At 42.7% G+C, this 15,028-nt stretch overlaps 1 protein-coding gene across 10 annotated transcripts in view; it reads right to left on the bottom strand.

Annotated features, from left to right (window-relative positions):
- The window catches only part of LOC139415226 (spectrin repeat containing, nuclear envelope 2a), a 226,507-nt gene extending 211,737 nt beyond the window's left edge, over positions 1-14,770 (bottom strand). For all 10 annotated transcript variants that reach the window (XM_071163142.1, XM_071163152.1, XM_071163147.1 and 7 more), the window contains exons 1-2: positions 14,429-14,770; positions 1,237-1,378 (exon numbers count right to left, since the gene is read on the bottom strand). In XM_071163142.1, coding sequence (XP_071019243.1) covers positions 1,237-1,324 — 88 coding nt within the window. In that variant the 5' untranslated portion in view covers positions 1,325-1,378; positions 14,429-14,770. The remainder of the gene's footprint in view (positions 1-1,236; positions 1,379-14,428) is intronic.
- Between the last annotated feature and the right edge of the window lie 258 nt (positions 14,771-15,028).

Raw genomic sequence — 15,028 nt, 5'->3', positions numbered from 1 at the left:
TATCCACAGTAAAACGAGTCCTATATTGACATAACCTGAAAGGCCGCTCAGCAAAGAAGAAGCCACTCCTTCAAAACCGCCATATAAAAGCCAGACTACGGTTTGCAACAGCACATGGGGACAAAGATCATACTTTTTGGAGAAATGTCCTCTGGTCTGATGAAACAAAAATGGAACTGTTGGCCATAATGACCATCGTTATGTTTGGAGGAAAAAGGGGGAGGCTTGCAAGCCGAGGAAAACCATCCCAACCGTGAAGCACGGGGGTGGCAGCATCACGTTATGGGGGTGCTCTGATGCAGCAGGGACTGGTGCACTTCACAAAATAGATGGCATCATGAGGATAGAAATTTATGTGGATATATTGAAGCAACATCTCAAGACATCAGTCAGGAAGTTAAAGCTTGGTTGGAAATGGGTCTTCCAAATGGACAATGACCCCAAGCATACTTCCAAAGTTGTGGCAAAATGGCCAACTAAGTCAAGGTATTGGAGTGGCCATCACAAAGCCCTGGCCTAGAAAATGTGTGGGCAGAACTGAAAAAGCATGTGCGAGCAAGGAGGCCTAAAAAGCTGACTCCGTTACACCAGCTCTGTCAGGAGGAAAGGGACAAAATTCACCCAATTTATTGTGGGAAGCTTGTGGAAGGCTACCTGAAACGTTTGACCCAAGTTAAACAATTTAAAGGCAATGCTACCAAATACTAATTGAGTGTGTGTAAACTTCTGACCCACTGGGAATGTGATGAAATAAATAATAGCTGAAATAAATCCTTCTCTCTACTATTATTCTGACATTTTACATTCTTAAAATAAAGTGTTTATCCTAACTGACCTAAGACAGGGAATTTTTACTAAGATTAAATGTCAGGAATTGTGAAAAACCGAGTTTAAATGTATTTGGCTAAGGTGTATGGAAACTTCTGACTTCAACTGTATTTGTACATTTCCATTAGGGAACATCTACTCAATTCGACCTTGTACTCCTAAACAACGCAATTTTTCATAACATATTCTAGTTTTGGGAACAGAAAAATGTATTGAGATCAGATGTTTCATCAATGAGAAAATTAGAAGAATGTCGGCCCAATTTCACCAAGTTCCATCCTCTCCCACTACCCGCGACTGGACTTCCTCTCACTACCATATTCCTCTCACTACCACATTCTGAACGAATGCTTAATCTTTATTGCCCCTGTGACGTGTCTGTGTTACCCCTTCTGTCTGTGGACTGACCTTGCAGTAGCATGTGGACGTTATCAATGTCCAAGGGGATGACTCCATCGTCCAGAGGGGCTTCCTCTGGGTTTAGCCCTGACGCCATATCTCCTGAAAGGGGAACCGATCACCAGGTGAGTCCTGGCATCATGCTGGTGCTCTGTGGAGATAGCAAGGCACACAGGACAATAAAGAATCTGAAATATATTTTCTGTATATAACACACTTTCATTAATCACACCCACATCAACCTAGTGGGCTCCGAGGAGAGTACTGTGTACACATACTGTGAATACATACCTGTGAATATACAGTAGCAACAAGCAGGTCAAATAAAGAAATGTAATACAATATGAGTTGCAGCAAGCTGAACAACAATCCACGTCTGAGCAGAAAGATTACAAAACATTCACCAATATACAGGTACATACTAACATAGCTTAAGTACACAAAAAACATATACACATGGGTTCAACACTGAAAACACGTACCTGGCTATAAATGTTTGTCCAAAAGAAAGAGCAACAGCCTATATAAGCTACAGTGACGTGCACTGATATCATTAACCATGAATCATGGATCTGGTCATTCAGAACTGTGTTCTGGTAAAAAAAAATTGTATTCCATTTCAGCTCCTAAACCCTGCTCCATGTACACGGTCCACAAAGCTCCACTTAGCCAATTGGAGGACTAGGTGGTGCCATCTATTGCTTACACCTTTCCAGTCCTTTCAGATGTGTGAACACCAAAGAGGTAAGGGGGAACTTCCCTAACCTCTCTGGCTGAACTTGACCTTTTTTTCTTAGGGGAGTTAACGTCTCATACAGGGGAACTGAGCCCCTCTGGCGCCCCTGTAATTCTCACCCTGATGCTGGACCTCATATGGGAGCCGATTTGTGCAAAAATTCAGCTATAGAAACGACCACAACGAATCTTGAAAACTGATTGCGTCTAATAACAGATGACCATATTGAAACGTAAATGTAATTTAACGCTCCAAGGTGGTAATTTGCTATTTGATGTGTTAAGTTTGCTTATGCAATGAAACATGGTGAAGACCCAAAATTGCCCACCCTGGAAGCTTGTGTTTCAGTCATAAGAAAGTGGATGGCGGACATTGTTTTTTACTTTTAAACTCGCACAAAACAGAGATGCTAGTTCTAGGTCTCAAGAAATAAAAGATATCTGCAGTCGGATCTGACATGAATCTCGTTGGTTGTACAATCGTCTCAAATAAAACTGTGAAGGAACTCAGCATTACTCTGGACCCTGATCTCTCTTTTGACAAACATATACAAAAATATTTCAGATGCTTATTTTTCAATTATGATCTTGTCTCAACTCCCTAACAGGCTCTGGAGAGGCAAATGTGGAGTCATACGACCTCCGAAACATGACCCCCATACCGCGCTCCGTACACATATATACACATACACACACATATATATATTTTTTTTTTCCAGAACATTAACCATGTGTAGGTAGATACGTGTGTAGGTAGATGTGGAAAGATAGATTCAAATGATTTGTTGTAAGTTGGGGTGGGGGGTGGGGGTTCACACCTAGCTCTGCTATTAGGCAATTATTTCGTAAAGGTTGAATAGTCTGTTGTTCAGCTAATATCCCATCATAGAAAGTTAGCAGAATTCACAGCACGCTACGCTTGTGAAAAACTAATAATAATACTTTTCCCCTTACCACTTGTTTAAGATTCCAATTGATTAAGTGTTTTGAGCCACAATCGGCCCCAACCCCAATTAATACATTTGGGCACAGTCGATAGCTTGCTGGACTTCAGGCTAGAATGTTGAGGGTTCAAAAACTGCTCCCTGCTTGTTTCATTACATTATTAAGCCTGGATGTGTACTCCCATCTCATTCCTCGCCCTCTTCCACGTGTCATTCTCTGCCTGAGTGGCTCGTGGGCGTGCTGCTAGGATATGGGCAGCACCTTGGTTGTGCGTCAAGAATTCAGCATAGCAAGTGTGTATGAAGGTCTGGTTATTCACAGGCAAATAGTAATATGCTCTAAAATGTTGCTACCCTGTTTTCAATCGTCCACATGGCTGGGAGAACCTACTCAGATGAATGCAGATGAAGTTAGATATGCATAGAAAGGCGGCCAGGCGGCCAGCTCTAGGAAGAGTCTTGGTGGTTCCAAACATCTTCCATTTAAGAATGATGAAGGCCACTGTGTTCTTGGGGACCTTCAATGCTGCAGACATTTTTTGGTACCCTTCCCCAGATCTGTGTGTCACATCTGCGCCCACTACGCCCTCTGGTGTTCATCCGGTGTCTTCCTAACCTTCAGTTCTCCCCCTGAAAACACTCTTTCTCCCTTGGTGTGATTGTGTGGTTGGACACAGGTGTGCTGGAGTCAGAGCTGATCCCTACCAGCTGCAAATCATCTCATAAATCAAGACCTCTACATAAACTCATCCCTGCCAGATCGTAATCTCTGCTCAGTCAGTTATCACTCTAGCCTTTTGTCTATTCTCAAGATCCTGTTGCTCTGCCTTGCTCGGTTTCCTGCCTTATACCATTTTTGTCCTCTCCTTGCAGTTACCGCTCTGTCTCTGGCTCCTGTTCCACATCTCACCACCACCTTGCTCTGGATATCACTCACCACCATTACCTTGGATTGCACTGTCAACTGTGGGACCTTATGTAGACGGGTGTGCGCCTTTCCAAATCATGTCCAATCAATTGAATTTACCACAGGTGAATCCAATCAAGTTGTAGAAACACCTCAAGGATGATCATTGGAAACAGGATGCACCTGAGCTCAATTTTGAGTCTCTTCGCAAAGTGTCTGATTGTATACTTATGTAAAGGTATTTACATTAGTTTACAATCTATCTGCAATATTAAAGCTGATATACCTCCTAAAAAGATTAGGCTACTGCAATGCTCTACTCTGTGACTACATGGATAAGGCGAAATAAAACTAGTGCAATATATGGCTGCTAGAATCTTGACTAGATCCAAACATTTGATCATATTGCTCCAGTGATAACATCGCTACACTGGCTTCCTATTAAGGGTAGGATTGAATTCAAGGTTTTACTTCTAACCTATAAAGCATTACTTTGACATTCTCCTACTTATCTCTCCAATTTGGTCCTGCTGTACATACCTACACGTAAGCTATGGTCACAAGACGCAGGCATCCTTATTGTTCCTTGAATTTCTAAGAAAAAAGGACTAGGCAGGGCTTTCTCCTTACGAGCTCCATTCTTATGGAATGCCGATCCATGTGAGAGAGGCATACTCGGTCTCAACCTTTAAGTCTTTAGAGAAGACTAATCTCTTCAATAGGTCCTGTGATTGAGTGTAGTCTGGCCCTTGGTTGCGAAGGTCAACGGCAAGGCACTGGAGTGACAAACCACCCTTGCTGTCTCTGTCTGGCAGGCTCCCCTTTCTCCAGTAGGATTCTCTGCCTCTGACCCTATTACGAGGGCTGAGTCACTGGCTTACTCGCACTCTCCCATGCGGTCCCTAGAAGGGTGCATCACGTCATGTCATGCCAGGCTTTGTTTTTGCTATACTTGACTTCAGTGGATTGAGTCACTGACATGATCTTCCTGTCTGGTTTTGCAACCCCTTGGGCTCGTGTGATGGGGGAGACCTTCATGGGCTATACTCAGCCTTGTCTCAGGGTAGTGGTCTGTTGATATCCCTTTGGTGGTATGGGGGCTGTGCTTTGGCAAAGTGGGTAGGGTTATATCCTGCCTGGTTGTCCCTGTCCAGGGGGGGGGGGGGGGGGGGTACGTAGGTTCGGTATGTCCTATCTGGTGTAATTCTCCTGTCTAATCTGGTGTCCTGTTTGATCTTAGGTATGCTCCCTCTTATCTTCTCTCTCTGTCCCCCCTCTCCTGGTCATCTATGAACATTTGAACATGTATTTTTTATCATCTCCACCCGGCTCAGCCAGAAGACCACTGGCCACCCCTCTGAACAAGGTTCCTCTCTAGGTTTCTTCCTAGGTTCCTGCCATTCTAAGGAGGTGTTCCTAGCCACTGTGCTTTTTATATATTTTTTGATTGATTCATTGATTATGCCTATCCAATGAGATATACAGTAGGTATGGGTGTAGGTATACACTCATATATATATACAGACACACACACACACACAATTGTCTAGGGGGTATAGGGACTAGGAGGTAAATTGGAACTGGCCCTGAAGGTGGAACAGACAAGTGTATTACCCTAGTTTTACCTCCCATCCCCCAGCACGTTGGAAGGAACCTCCTTATAGAGTTTGAGGAGTATTAGAGCTCATAGTAAATCTGGATTGGATTACTGTAGTAGAATGTATGTAAATGTGAAATGCCCAGAATATGGGGCACAACATAGGGTTTGAGCAACTGTTTAAAGACCGGACACAATTTTCCACAAAGGCTTAGTGCATTCTATACCAGAGGATCCAACAATAAGAGTGTGTGTGCAGCAATCCAAAGACTTGTGTAAAGGAGTGTTGAGTGCATGTACATACTGATTATGCAAAAATGTAAGTAACTTTTCAAACAGGCAAATATACAAGTCCATGCATACAAACCTCTGGGCAAAAGCACATAGTTAACTTAATACGTGTGAAATTCATACATTTGTTCTTATGAAAATTACATACACAAATAGTGCAAGATTCTTTCAAATGTTTCTTACACCATGTAAAACTTTTACCAGTTGGAATTTCTGAAACTTTTCTAAAATGTTGAATTATTATTATACAAAAATCCACTGTGTGCAAAGAGGGATGTATGCATCCTAAAGGAGAAAAGTGATAAAAGACTCTCAGAAACAAACAGTGAGAAATGGGGAGTAACATTAAATGACATATGCACAAATAAAAAAGTGAGGGTCATGAAATAAAATAACACACGTTTCAGTCATGTTGCCATAATCAACGTCAGTTTACACAATGACATGCGCTACAAGCTACATAAACATACAACTACTACACCCACAACCGGTGCTCACTGCTCAATCACAGATCCGAGCGAGTAGGTGACATGCAGTTACCCACATGCAGTGACATATTGGCATGTTGGAATGTGTGCCCTTGTGGTGTGTGGTGCCAGTATTTTCTTGTGTCACTATGGTGATGAGAAAAAGTTGTATGGTCAGCTGCCTGCCTGTCAATGTGACTGGAATCAGGTAGCCTTGCATGCAGCTGTCCTATTCATGTGCTTTGAACACGCACACAAACAGACACACACACACAAACATTGATTTGTCAAGCTAACATCAGAAGTGGAAAAACTGTCTCTGCCCAATGGTCTGATCCTGTAAAGCATGTCAGGGCAAACACCCACAAACAGCGATGTGCCAGGAATCTGTGGTGGCGCCCAGAAATAGAACATAATATGGTTGATCTCCAGCCGAGCTCCTGCTCCACTCTGCATGCAGGCCGAGGGTACCTTTAATCAATGGCAGATAGAGGTCTGTTGTTTATGCTGATCTATTTATTTTATTAGGTCATGGCAACGTGACAACCAGGGGTGCATTCCAATGCACTAGTTCCCTACTTCCCACAAATCTATAAACATTGGCTTGGTGGAAGCATGGGCTATTGAGTTTCCACCACATTTCTTATACCAGTCATTTCCTTGTACCAGTCATGTCCTCCTACCAAGTCAAAAACACACTGCCAGGTGACAGAATCCGGACTAGTGGACCAGATGTCCGAGTGGCAGCCCTTTGAGTATTTAGCACTGCAGCACACGCGCCTCTGTAGCCTCTCTGTAAATCTCACAAGCCCTTGTTAAGCAATAATATATCAAACAGTGGAGGCTCCTCAGAGGAAGAGGAGGGCCCACCTCTTCAGTGAAAATAAAAATAGTGAAACATTTAAAAAGTTATCCTTTTTAGATAAACTACACAAAATATATTCATGTCACCAATAATTTAGTAAAACACACTTCAATGAAGGCCTACAGTAGCCTCAACCACACTCTGTATGGTACGTAGCACCATGGTTTCCGTCCTCCTCTGGGCACATTGACTTCAATACAAACCCTAGGAGGCTCATGGTTCTCACCCACTTCTACAGACTGAATCTAGTACTGAAAGCTACAGCTAGCCAGCACTGCAGTGCATAAAATCTGGTGAGTAGTTGACTCAAAGAGAGAGGAAGACAATAGTTGAAAAGTTTTTAACAAATTAATTTCTTCATAAATGAAGGCAAAGAAAGAGAGAGAGAGAGCTAGCTATATTTAGTATTTTTTTCACTTCCACTTACTTAGCTAGCAAATGCAGCTAGCTAGTTTAACCTACTCAAACACTTATGTTACCTAGTCTGCTCGCTATCCAACACTGGAACTCTCCCAAGTCAAGGCCACAGGGCCCGCCAGTGTAACTGCTAAACTGCTTGCTAACTTTAAACTGTACGGCATGATTGTAGCGGGCTTACTAACGTGTTAGTTCTAGTAGCAATGTTGACATGACGTTAGCTAATGTGACAATGATTTAGGCTGTGTGTAGTGGTTAGCGGTTATGATATGAAGGTTTGACTTGAAAATGTTTTTTCTCCTGGTCAAAAAAAGCTGAGAGGAGGAGAGCGCGTAGATGTGAGAAAGTATTATTGAATGATCAAAGGGCTCATGCTGTTTATATATGGCTGCTATGAATGAATGAACATGAACTGTGTTTGCATGTGATCAGGGACTGTATTCATTCCACCAATTCTGTTGAAAAACTTTTCTTAAACGGAACGAAACAGGTATAGACATACCTGAATTTGTCCAATAGAATCTCTAGTTTGCAACTCGTTGGACTAATGAATACACCCTAGATCAGCTAGCTGCAGGAAGTTTGACACATTCAAAACCGCTCTGCACAATGTCTGTCAACTTGATTACTCAAATTTCTCTCGACATGTGCATCTTTATTGTAAACTTTCATTCATAGGCTAGGTTGTAGCAACCTCATGATAGGTATAGGGAAAATGCCTGAACCTATCAATGTTACATTGAGCTGGACAGTTATCCAATATTCTGCTCATTAAAAAAAAAAAAAAACAGCACAGCCAGTAATATAAAAACATGCAGCATGACATCAATTCAACGTCTAGTCCACGTTGGTTCAACATAATTTAATTGAGATGATGTGGAAACAATGTTGATTCAACCAGTGTGTGCCTAGTGGGATGGCACAGGCAAAGCTGCCTCTTTCAAACGCACTGTCCCTTGTCAATGAGCCACTGGCTCAGATGATGGGGGAGTGTGCTATTATTATTGGTAGTGTAATATGATCATTTTACCCCAGTGGTTTAGTTTTACACATCATTTTATGAACAGTGCACACACACCTTGGGTTTGCGTGATGTAATATGCCCATAAAATATACATGATATTTATATTGGTGGTCACTGAACATGCATCACTACCCAGCACAATTCCATTTACCCAGTGAGGAGTTGTATGCCTGCACTGCACCTACTGCGTTCTTTATCCTGTCCGGTGCACTGAGTGGGGCAAATGCAAATGTCAAATACTTTTACAATACACATGGTCTGCTCGATTTAGCTTGCCCCAATAAATGGAACCAATTGAATATTCAGAAAAGTGCCATCTTTGTCCTCCCTTTATCCCAGTGAAACTAGAACAAATGCACCTCCAGTATTTTAAAGTTTTTTTATTGTATGTGACCCTACTGATTGCTGCAACCCTGCATCAATGTTTCAACACACACAATCATAAGGTCAGGATTCAGGAACACTGTTTATTCCACCTACTGGGTCGAGCAGCTAACATCACAGCAAGACCAGACTGCTCCAGGAACAAGATTCAACCCTGTTCTCTCTCTCAGACCTGATAGGTGTGGTGGATTAGGCAAGCTGGAATATAATGACTGTATGAGTCACCATAACCGCACGCACACACACACACACACACACACACACAAATCTGTTGGATGGGATCATTCGTTACAAAGATTCAATGGGCTTTAGCAACAACAACAAAAATCTTCTGAGTGCTTGCAATATTTGGTTTTAAAACTGCCCATGCAAAACAGGTAAAGATGGCTTTGGTATCCATACAAGTTTGGGAAAGACAGCTTAGAGAGAAAAAAGTATCAAAATAAAGTGATAACAAAATAGTAATAATAGCACTGTGGGGAATTGAGAGGGGAATTGTGGAGTAAAATAAGGCCTAATTATTTTTTTGTATTTAACTGAGAAATTAGCAAGTGGTGAAACTTTTGTGTGACACTGATTTTGTTTTCTCTTGACTTTTCCTCCCATTGCACTCGACAGTACAATGCTGGGTGGGTCTTGGGGAAATATTTCATTCTACATACTGGTGAGTCACCAGTGCACACACGAACACGCACTCGCTCTATATCTCGCGCACACGCTTTAAGACAAACAGAATATATCCACCAAAGCACCGAAACATGCTTTGTAATGTAAACAAATGGTTACTGTCTGTCAATGTGGTGCACACAGTAGGGTTGTCTATATTTTAAGTAGACATTGTGCACAAACATTCCATTTTAAAAGTCTGTTATATTAAATGAAGTGACATGGAAAATTAGACTTAATTCAGCATTTTGACACCTCCCTTCCTGTATCCTGTCACACCCTGATCTGTTTCACCTGTATTGTGCTCGTCTCAACCACCCACGAGGTTTCTCCTACTTTCCCCATTATCCCCTGTGTTTGTCTGTTGCCAGTTCGTCTTCCATTTCTCCATTCTATCCTGTTGTGGGGTGACCAGTCCAAATCTCTCCGGGTACTGATTGACTCTGGGGCCAACGAGAGCTTTATGGATGCTACCCTGGTGCCGGAGCTGGGAATCCCCACACAACTCCTCTCCATTCCGATGGACATCAGAGCGCTGGAAGGGCACTCTATTGGCAGAGTCACCCACACTAATTTTCCCATTAACCTGAGAGTGTCAGGTAATCACAGTGAGTCTATGCAGTTCCTGCTCATTGAATACCTTCATACACCTGTGGTTTTGGAGTTTCCATGGCTCCAGAGGCACAATCCTCTGATCGACTGGGCTACTAATTCTATCATGGGTTGGAGCCCGTTCTGCCACGCGCATTGTCAGAAGTCTGCGCAGCCTGCCCCGGGACGTCTTCCTGCAGGCTTGGGAGAAGTCTCGGATCTCTCCGCTATTCCCGCGGAGTGTCAGGAACTCTAGGGGGTTTTCAATTAGGCCCGCACTACATCTCTCCCTCCGCATCGACACTACGACCGCGCTATCGACCTTATCCCGGGAACTACATCTCCTCGGGGGCGACTTTAATCCCTGTCGGGTCTGGAGACCAAGACCATGGACAGGTACATTGAGGACTCTCTTGCTGCAGGGAGTGTTCGTCCATCAGTCTCCCAGTGTATCAACTACCAGGGCCTTAATGACATCACAGTTAAAAAACGCTACCCTCTACCACTCATCTCCTTTCAAGCCTCTCCAGGGAGCGACGATCTCAAAGTTGGACCTTCGGATAGAGGAAGGAGACGAATGGAAGACAGCTTTTAACATGGCTAGCGGGCACGATGAGTACCTTGTTATGCCATTCGGACTGAACAATGCTCTTGCAGTGTTCCAGGCCCTGGTCAACGATGTGCTACGTGATATGTTGAACTGGTTCGTGTTTGTCTACCTTGACGACATCCTTGTTTTTTCCCGGTCAGCTCAAGAACACTTCGTCCACGTCCGACAGGTCCTTCAGTGGGGGGCTAACCAGATGTTTGTCAAGGACTCCCAGGTCCTGGAATGTGCTCATTCCTCTAGACTTGCCTCCTAGTGGCCAGGGACTTTAAAGGGGGAAAACTTAAATCATTGTTACAAAAATGTGCAACCAGAGGGAAAAAAATTCTGGACCACCAACTTTACTCCACACACAGAAATGCATACAAAGCTCTTCCCCACCCTACATTTGGCAAATCTGACCATTATTCTATCCTCCTGATTCCTGCTTACAAGCAAAAACTAAAGCAGAAAGTACCAATGACTCGCTCAATACGGAAGTGGTCAGATATGGTCAGATGAGGCGGATGCTACGCTACTGGACTGTTTTGCTAGCACAGACTTGAATATGTTCTGGGATTCATCCAATGTCATTGAGGAGTATACCATCTCAGTCATCGGGTTCATCAATAAGTGCATCGACAACATCGTCCCCACAGTGACCATACGTACATATCCCAACCAGAAGCCATGGATTACAGGCAACATCAGCATCAAGCTTAAAGGATAGAGCTGCCGGTTTCAAGGAGCTGGACACTAATCCAGACGCCTATAAGAAATCCCGCTATGCCCTCAGACGAACCATCAAACATCAAAGCGTCAATACAGGATTAAGATTGAATCCTACTACACCAGCTCCGATGCTCGTCGGATGTGGCAGGGTTTGAAAACGATTAAGGAATACAAAGGGAAACCCAGACACGAGCTGCCCAATCACGTGAGCTTACCAGATGAGCTAAATGCCTTTCATGCTCGCTTCGAGGCAAGCAACACTGAAGCATGCACGAGAGCACCAGCTGTTCTGGATGGCTGAGATAATGCTCTCGGTAGCCGATGTGAGCTAGACCTTTAAACAGGTCAACATTCACAAAGCCGCGGGGCCAGATGGATTACCAGGACGTGTACTCAAGGCATGCGTGGACCAACTGGTGTCTTCACTGATAATACCTATATGTTTCAAGCAGACTACCATAGTCCCTGTGCCCAAGGAAGCGAAGGTAACCTGCCTAAGTAATTACCGCCCCGTAGCACTCACGTCAGTAGCCATGAAGTGCTTTGAAAGGCTTGTCATGGCTCACATCAACAGCATCCTCTCGGATACCCTAGACCCACTCCAATTTGCATACCGCCCCAACAGATCCACAGATGACGCAATCTAAATCGCACTCTACACTGCCCTTTCCCACCTGGACAAAAGGCAACAACACGTCAGCCAAGCTGTTCCTCAACACAGGGGCCCCTCAGGGGTGTATACTTAGTCCCATCCTGTACCTCCTGTTTTCGGCGCATGTGACAAAGTTGGATTTGATTTTTGATTAAACCTCTGTCTCACAGCCCTTTGTTTCCTGTTTCCATATTTTTTTCAAAATAAACATTGAACATTAATAGTCAAATCATAGTGTAAAAGCAGGTGAGTTGGCTTTACTCTTTTGAGCCATTTTCTGTTGTTTTGTGGCTGAAGAACAGCGCAAAACACCAGTCTCAACGTCAACAGTGAAAAGGCGACTCCTGGATGCTGGCCTTCAAGGCAGAGGTCCTCTGTCCAGTATCGGTGTTCTTTTGCCCATCTTAATCTTTTATTTTTTTGACATATGGCTTTTTCTTTGCAACTCTACCTAGAAGGCCAGCATCCCGGAGTCGCCTCTCCACTGTTGACGTTGAGACTGGTGTTTTGCGGGTAATATTTAATGAAACTGCTAGTTGAGGACTGATGTATTTATTCTCTTGCTCATTTGTGCACCGGGGCCTCCCACTCCTCTTTCTATTCAGGTTAGAGACATTTTGCGCTGTTCTGTGAAGGGAGTAGTACACAGCATTGTAAAAGATGTTCAGTTTCTTGGCAATTTCTCGCATGGAATAGCCTTCATTTCTTAGAACAAGAATAGACTGACGAGTTTCAGAAGACAGTTCTTTGTTTCTGGCCATTTGGAGCCTGTAATCGAACCCACAAATGCTGATGCTCCAGATATTAAACTAGTCGAAAGAAGGCCAGTTTTATTGCTTCTTTAATCAGGACAACAGTTTTCAGCTGTGCTAACATAATTGCAAAAGAGTTTCTAATGATCAATTAGCCTTTCAAAATTATAAACTTAGATTAGCTAATACAACGTGTCATTGGAACACATGAGTGATGGTTGCTGATAAATGGGCCTCTGTATGCCTATTTAGATATTCCATAAAAAAATCTGCTGTTTCCAGCAATAGTCATTTACAACATTAACAATGTCTACACTGTATTTTTGATCACTGATGTTATTTTAATGAACTTTTTTTTCTTCTTTTTTTTTCTCAAAAACAAGGACATTTCTAAGTGACCCAAAACTTCTGAACGGTAGTGTATATCTAACGGTAATTGTGTGCTTTCAAAATGAACAACACAAAGGGACTCGCTTGTCCCACTGCGTCATCCATTATTTCCAAGTACAGAACCTCGGTGTTTATCCCTTGCCTAATAGGCACTTACTATAATATTTTTATTTATTTAATGAGATGGGAAATTTTTATTTATTTATTAAATTGCACATGTTCTCTTTATGACAGAATGTTAAAATTAGGGCACTATGTTACACTACTCAAAAGGCACTTCATTGGTCGAACGACCCAGTAAAGCATGTGTCCAGAGCAGCAAGGACTTCCAATGACAATTTGGAAAAGCCTAAATAGTTTCCACGTGCAGCTCGAAGTCACACACAGACACTGACAGTCTAATAAATTCCATTCCGACTGACACTCGGAACTCCATGCTGGATGACACGAGGGACTGATGTAGTACGCCTGCCACGACTCAAAATACTCCCCAGCACACACATGCTACCCCATCTCACCTTGAACATAATCCCCGTTTGCAGACTTTGTGTTTGCAGTGCATAATTTGTTTATCACAGTAGCCTAAATAGTACATTCAATTAAAAAAGGGCAAATTGCGGTTGCTTCATCCAAGTTTGGACTTCCGAATAAATCAAATGTACCCATTGATCCTTCAAGTCTATAATTTATAAATGCCTCATGAGCTTAGTTTAACTGTCATACCCGATCAGAACCCAAAATATAAACTTATTTCATTCCAACGTTTGTAAACAAACACTATATAGCCTCAAAACATGGTTAAAACTATAATGTTGATTTCATGAATGGTCAGTCCTTATATATCCATAGCTCTGTCTATGAATTTGAGAGTGGTTACATTTCTCCAGCCCTATCCTCAGATTTTTTTTAAAACCAGAAATTGGGGTATGGATGACGCTTTGTTATTGTTTCAACTGCTGACTTCCGATTTAAATACAGCAAAGAAAATGGAAACATTTCTAAAAACATGCAGCATATTTTACAGAAGCTAGATGACCTAATGCTGTAATTAGAAGTGATGGCGAGGCCTACATATAAATATCACCTGTATTTCAGACATCCCCGATTATACACACGTATTCAAAGCATTACTAAAAGTTGTACAACTTTTCCCAATTTGCCATGTGGCCAATAAAATTTAAAAAAAAGTTCCATTACTTACAAAAGATCGAAGAAAGCACTTCTGTAGTCTCTTGAAGGTCAGAAGAAAATAATACACGATATAGAAAGTGGGCTGGAAGACAGATTGAACGTTGAGCAGTGCTCTGCTGTCATTACCAGAACAGGGCAGGCCGACTGCAAACCAACTGTGGTTTCTTTGTATGCGGTCTGGAGGAAGTTAATTTATTTCAGTGGGAGGCAATCCGCACCGCTGCGACTCATCTGCCAGACGAGGCTGCGATGCGTGCAGTGTACCGCATGTTTAGGATTTTTCCAATTTGTGCCTTGCTTTGCCATGCGGTCTCAGAAACGGATGTACACTGAGTATACAAACATTAGGAACACCTTCCTAATATTGCGTTCTCGTCGTCGTCCACCCTCCCCCATGACATGAAAATAGTAGGTGTTCTTAATGTTTGTTATAGTCAGTGTATAACACGGAAGATAGTTGAAAGCTACACATTTGCACTATGTGTTTATGGGACAGCAACACACTTTTGACAGCTCAATACATTTACTTGAAAAGCACAAGATCAAAGTTGATGGAGTTTATAATGCTGTGCAATTAAGTTTTTGATGTATTGTATGTCATTGCTATTAC

The sequence above is a fragment of the Oncorhynchus clarkii genome, chromosome 8 (genome assembly GCF_045791955.1).
Source record: "Oncorhynchus clarkii lewisi isolate Uvic-CL-2024 chromosome 8, UVic_Ocla_1.0, whole genome shotgun sequence".
Classification (NCBI taxonomy): domain Eukaryota; kingdom Metazoa; phylum Chordata; class Actinopteri; order Salmoniformes; family Salmonidae; genus Oncorhynchus; species Oncorhynchus clarkii.
This window is presented reverse-complemented; position numbering and strand designations above follow the sequence as displayed.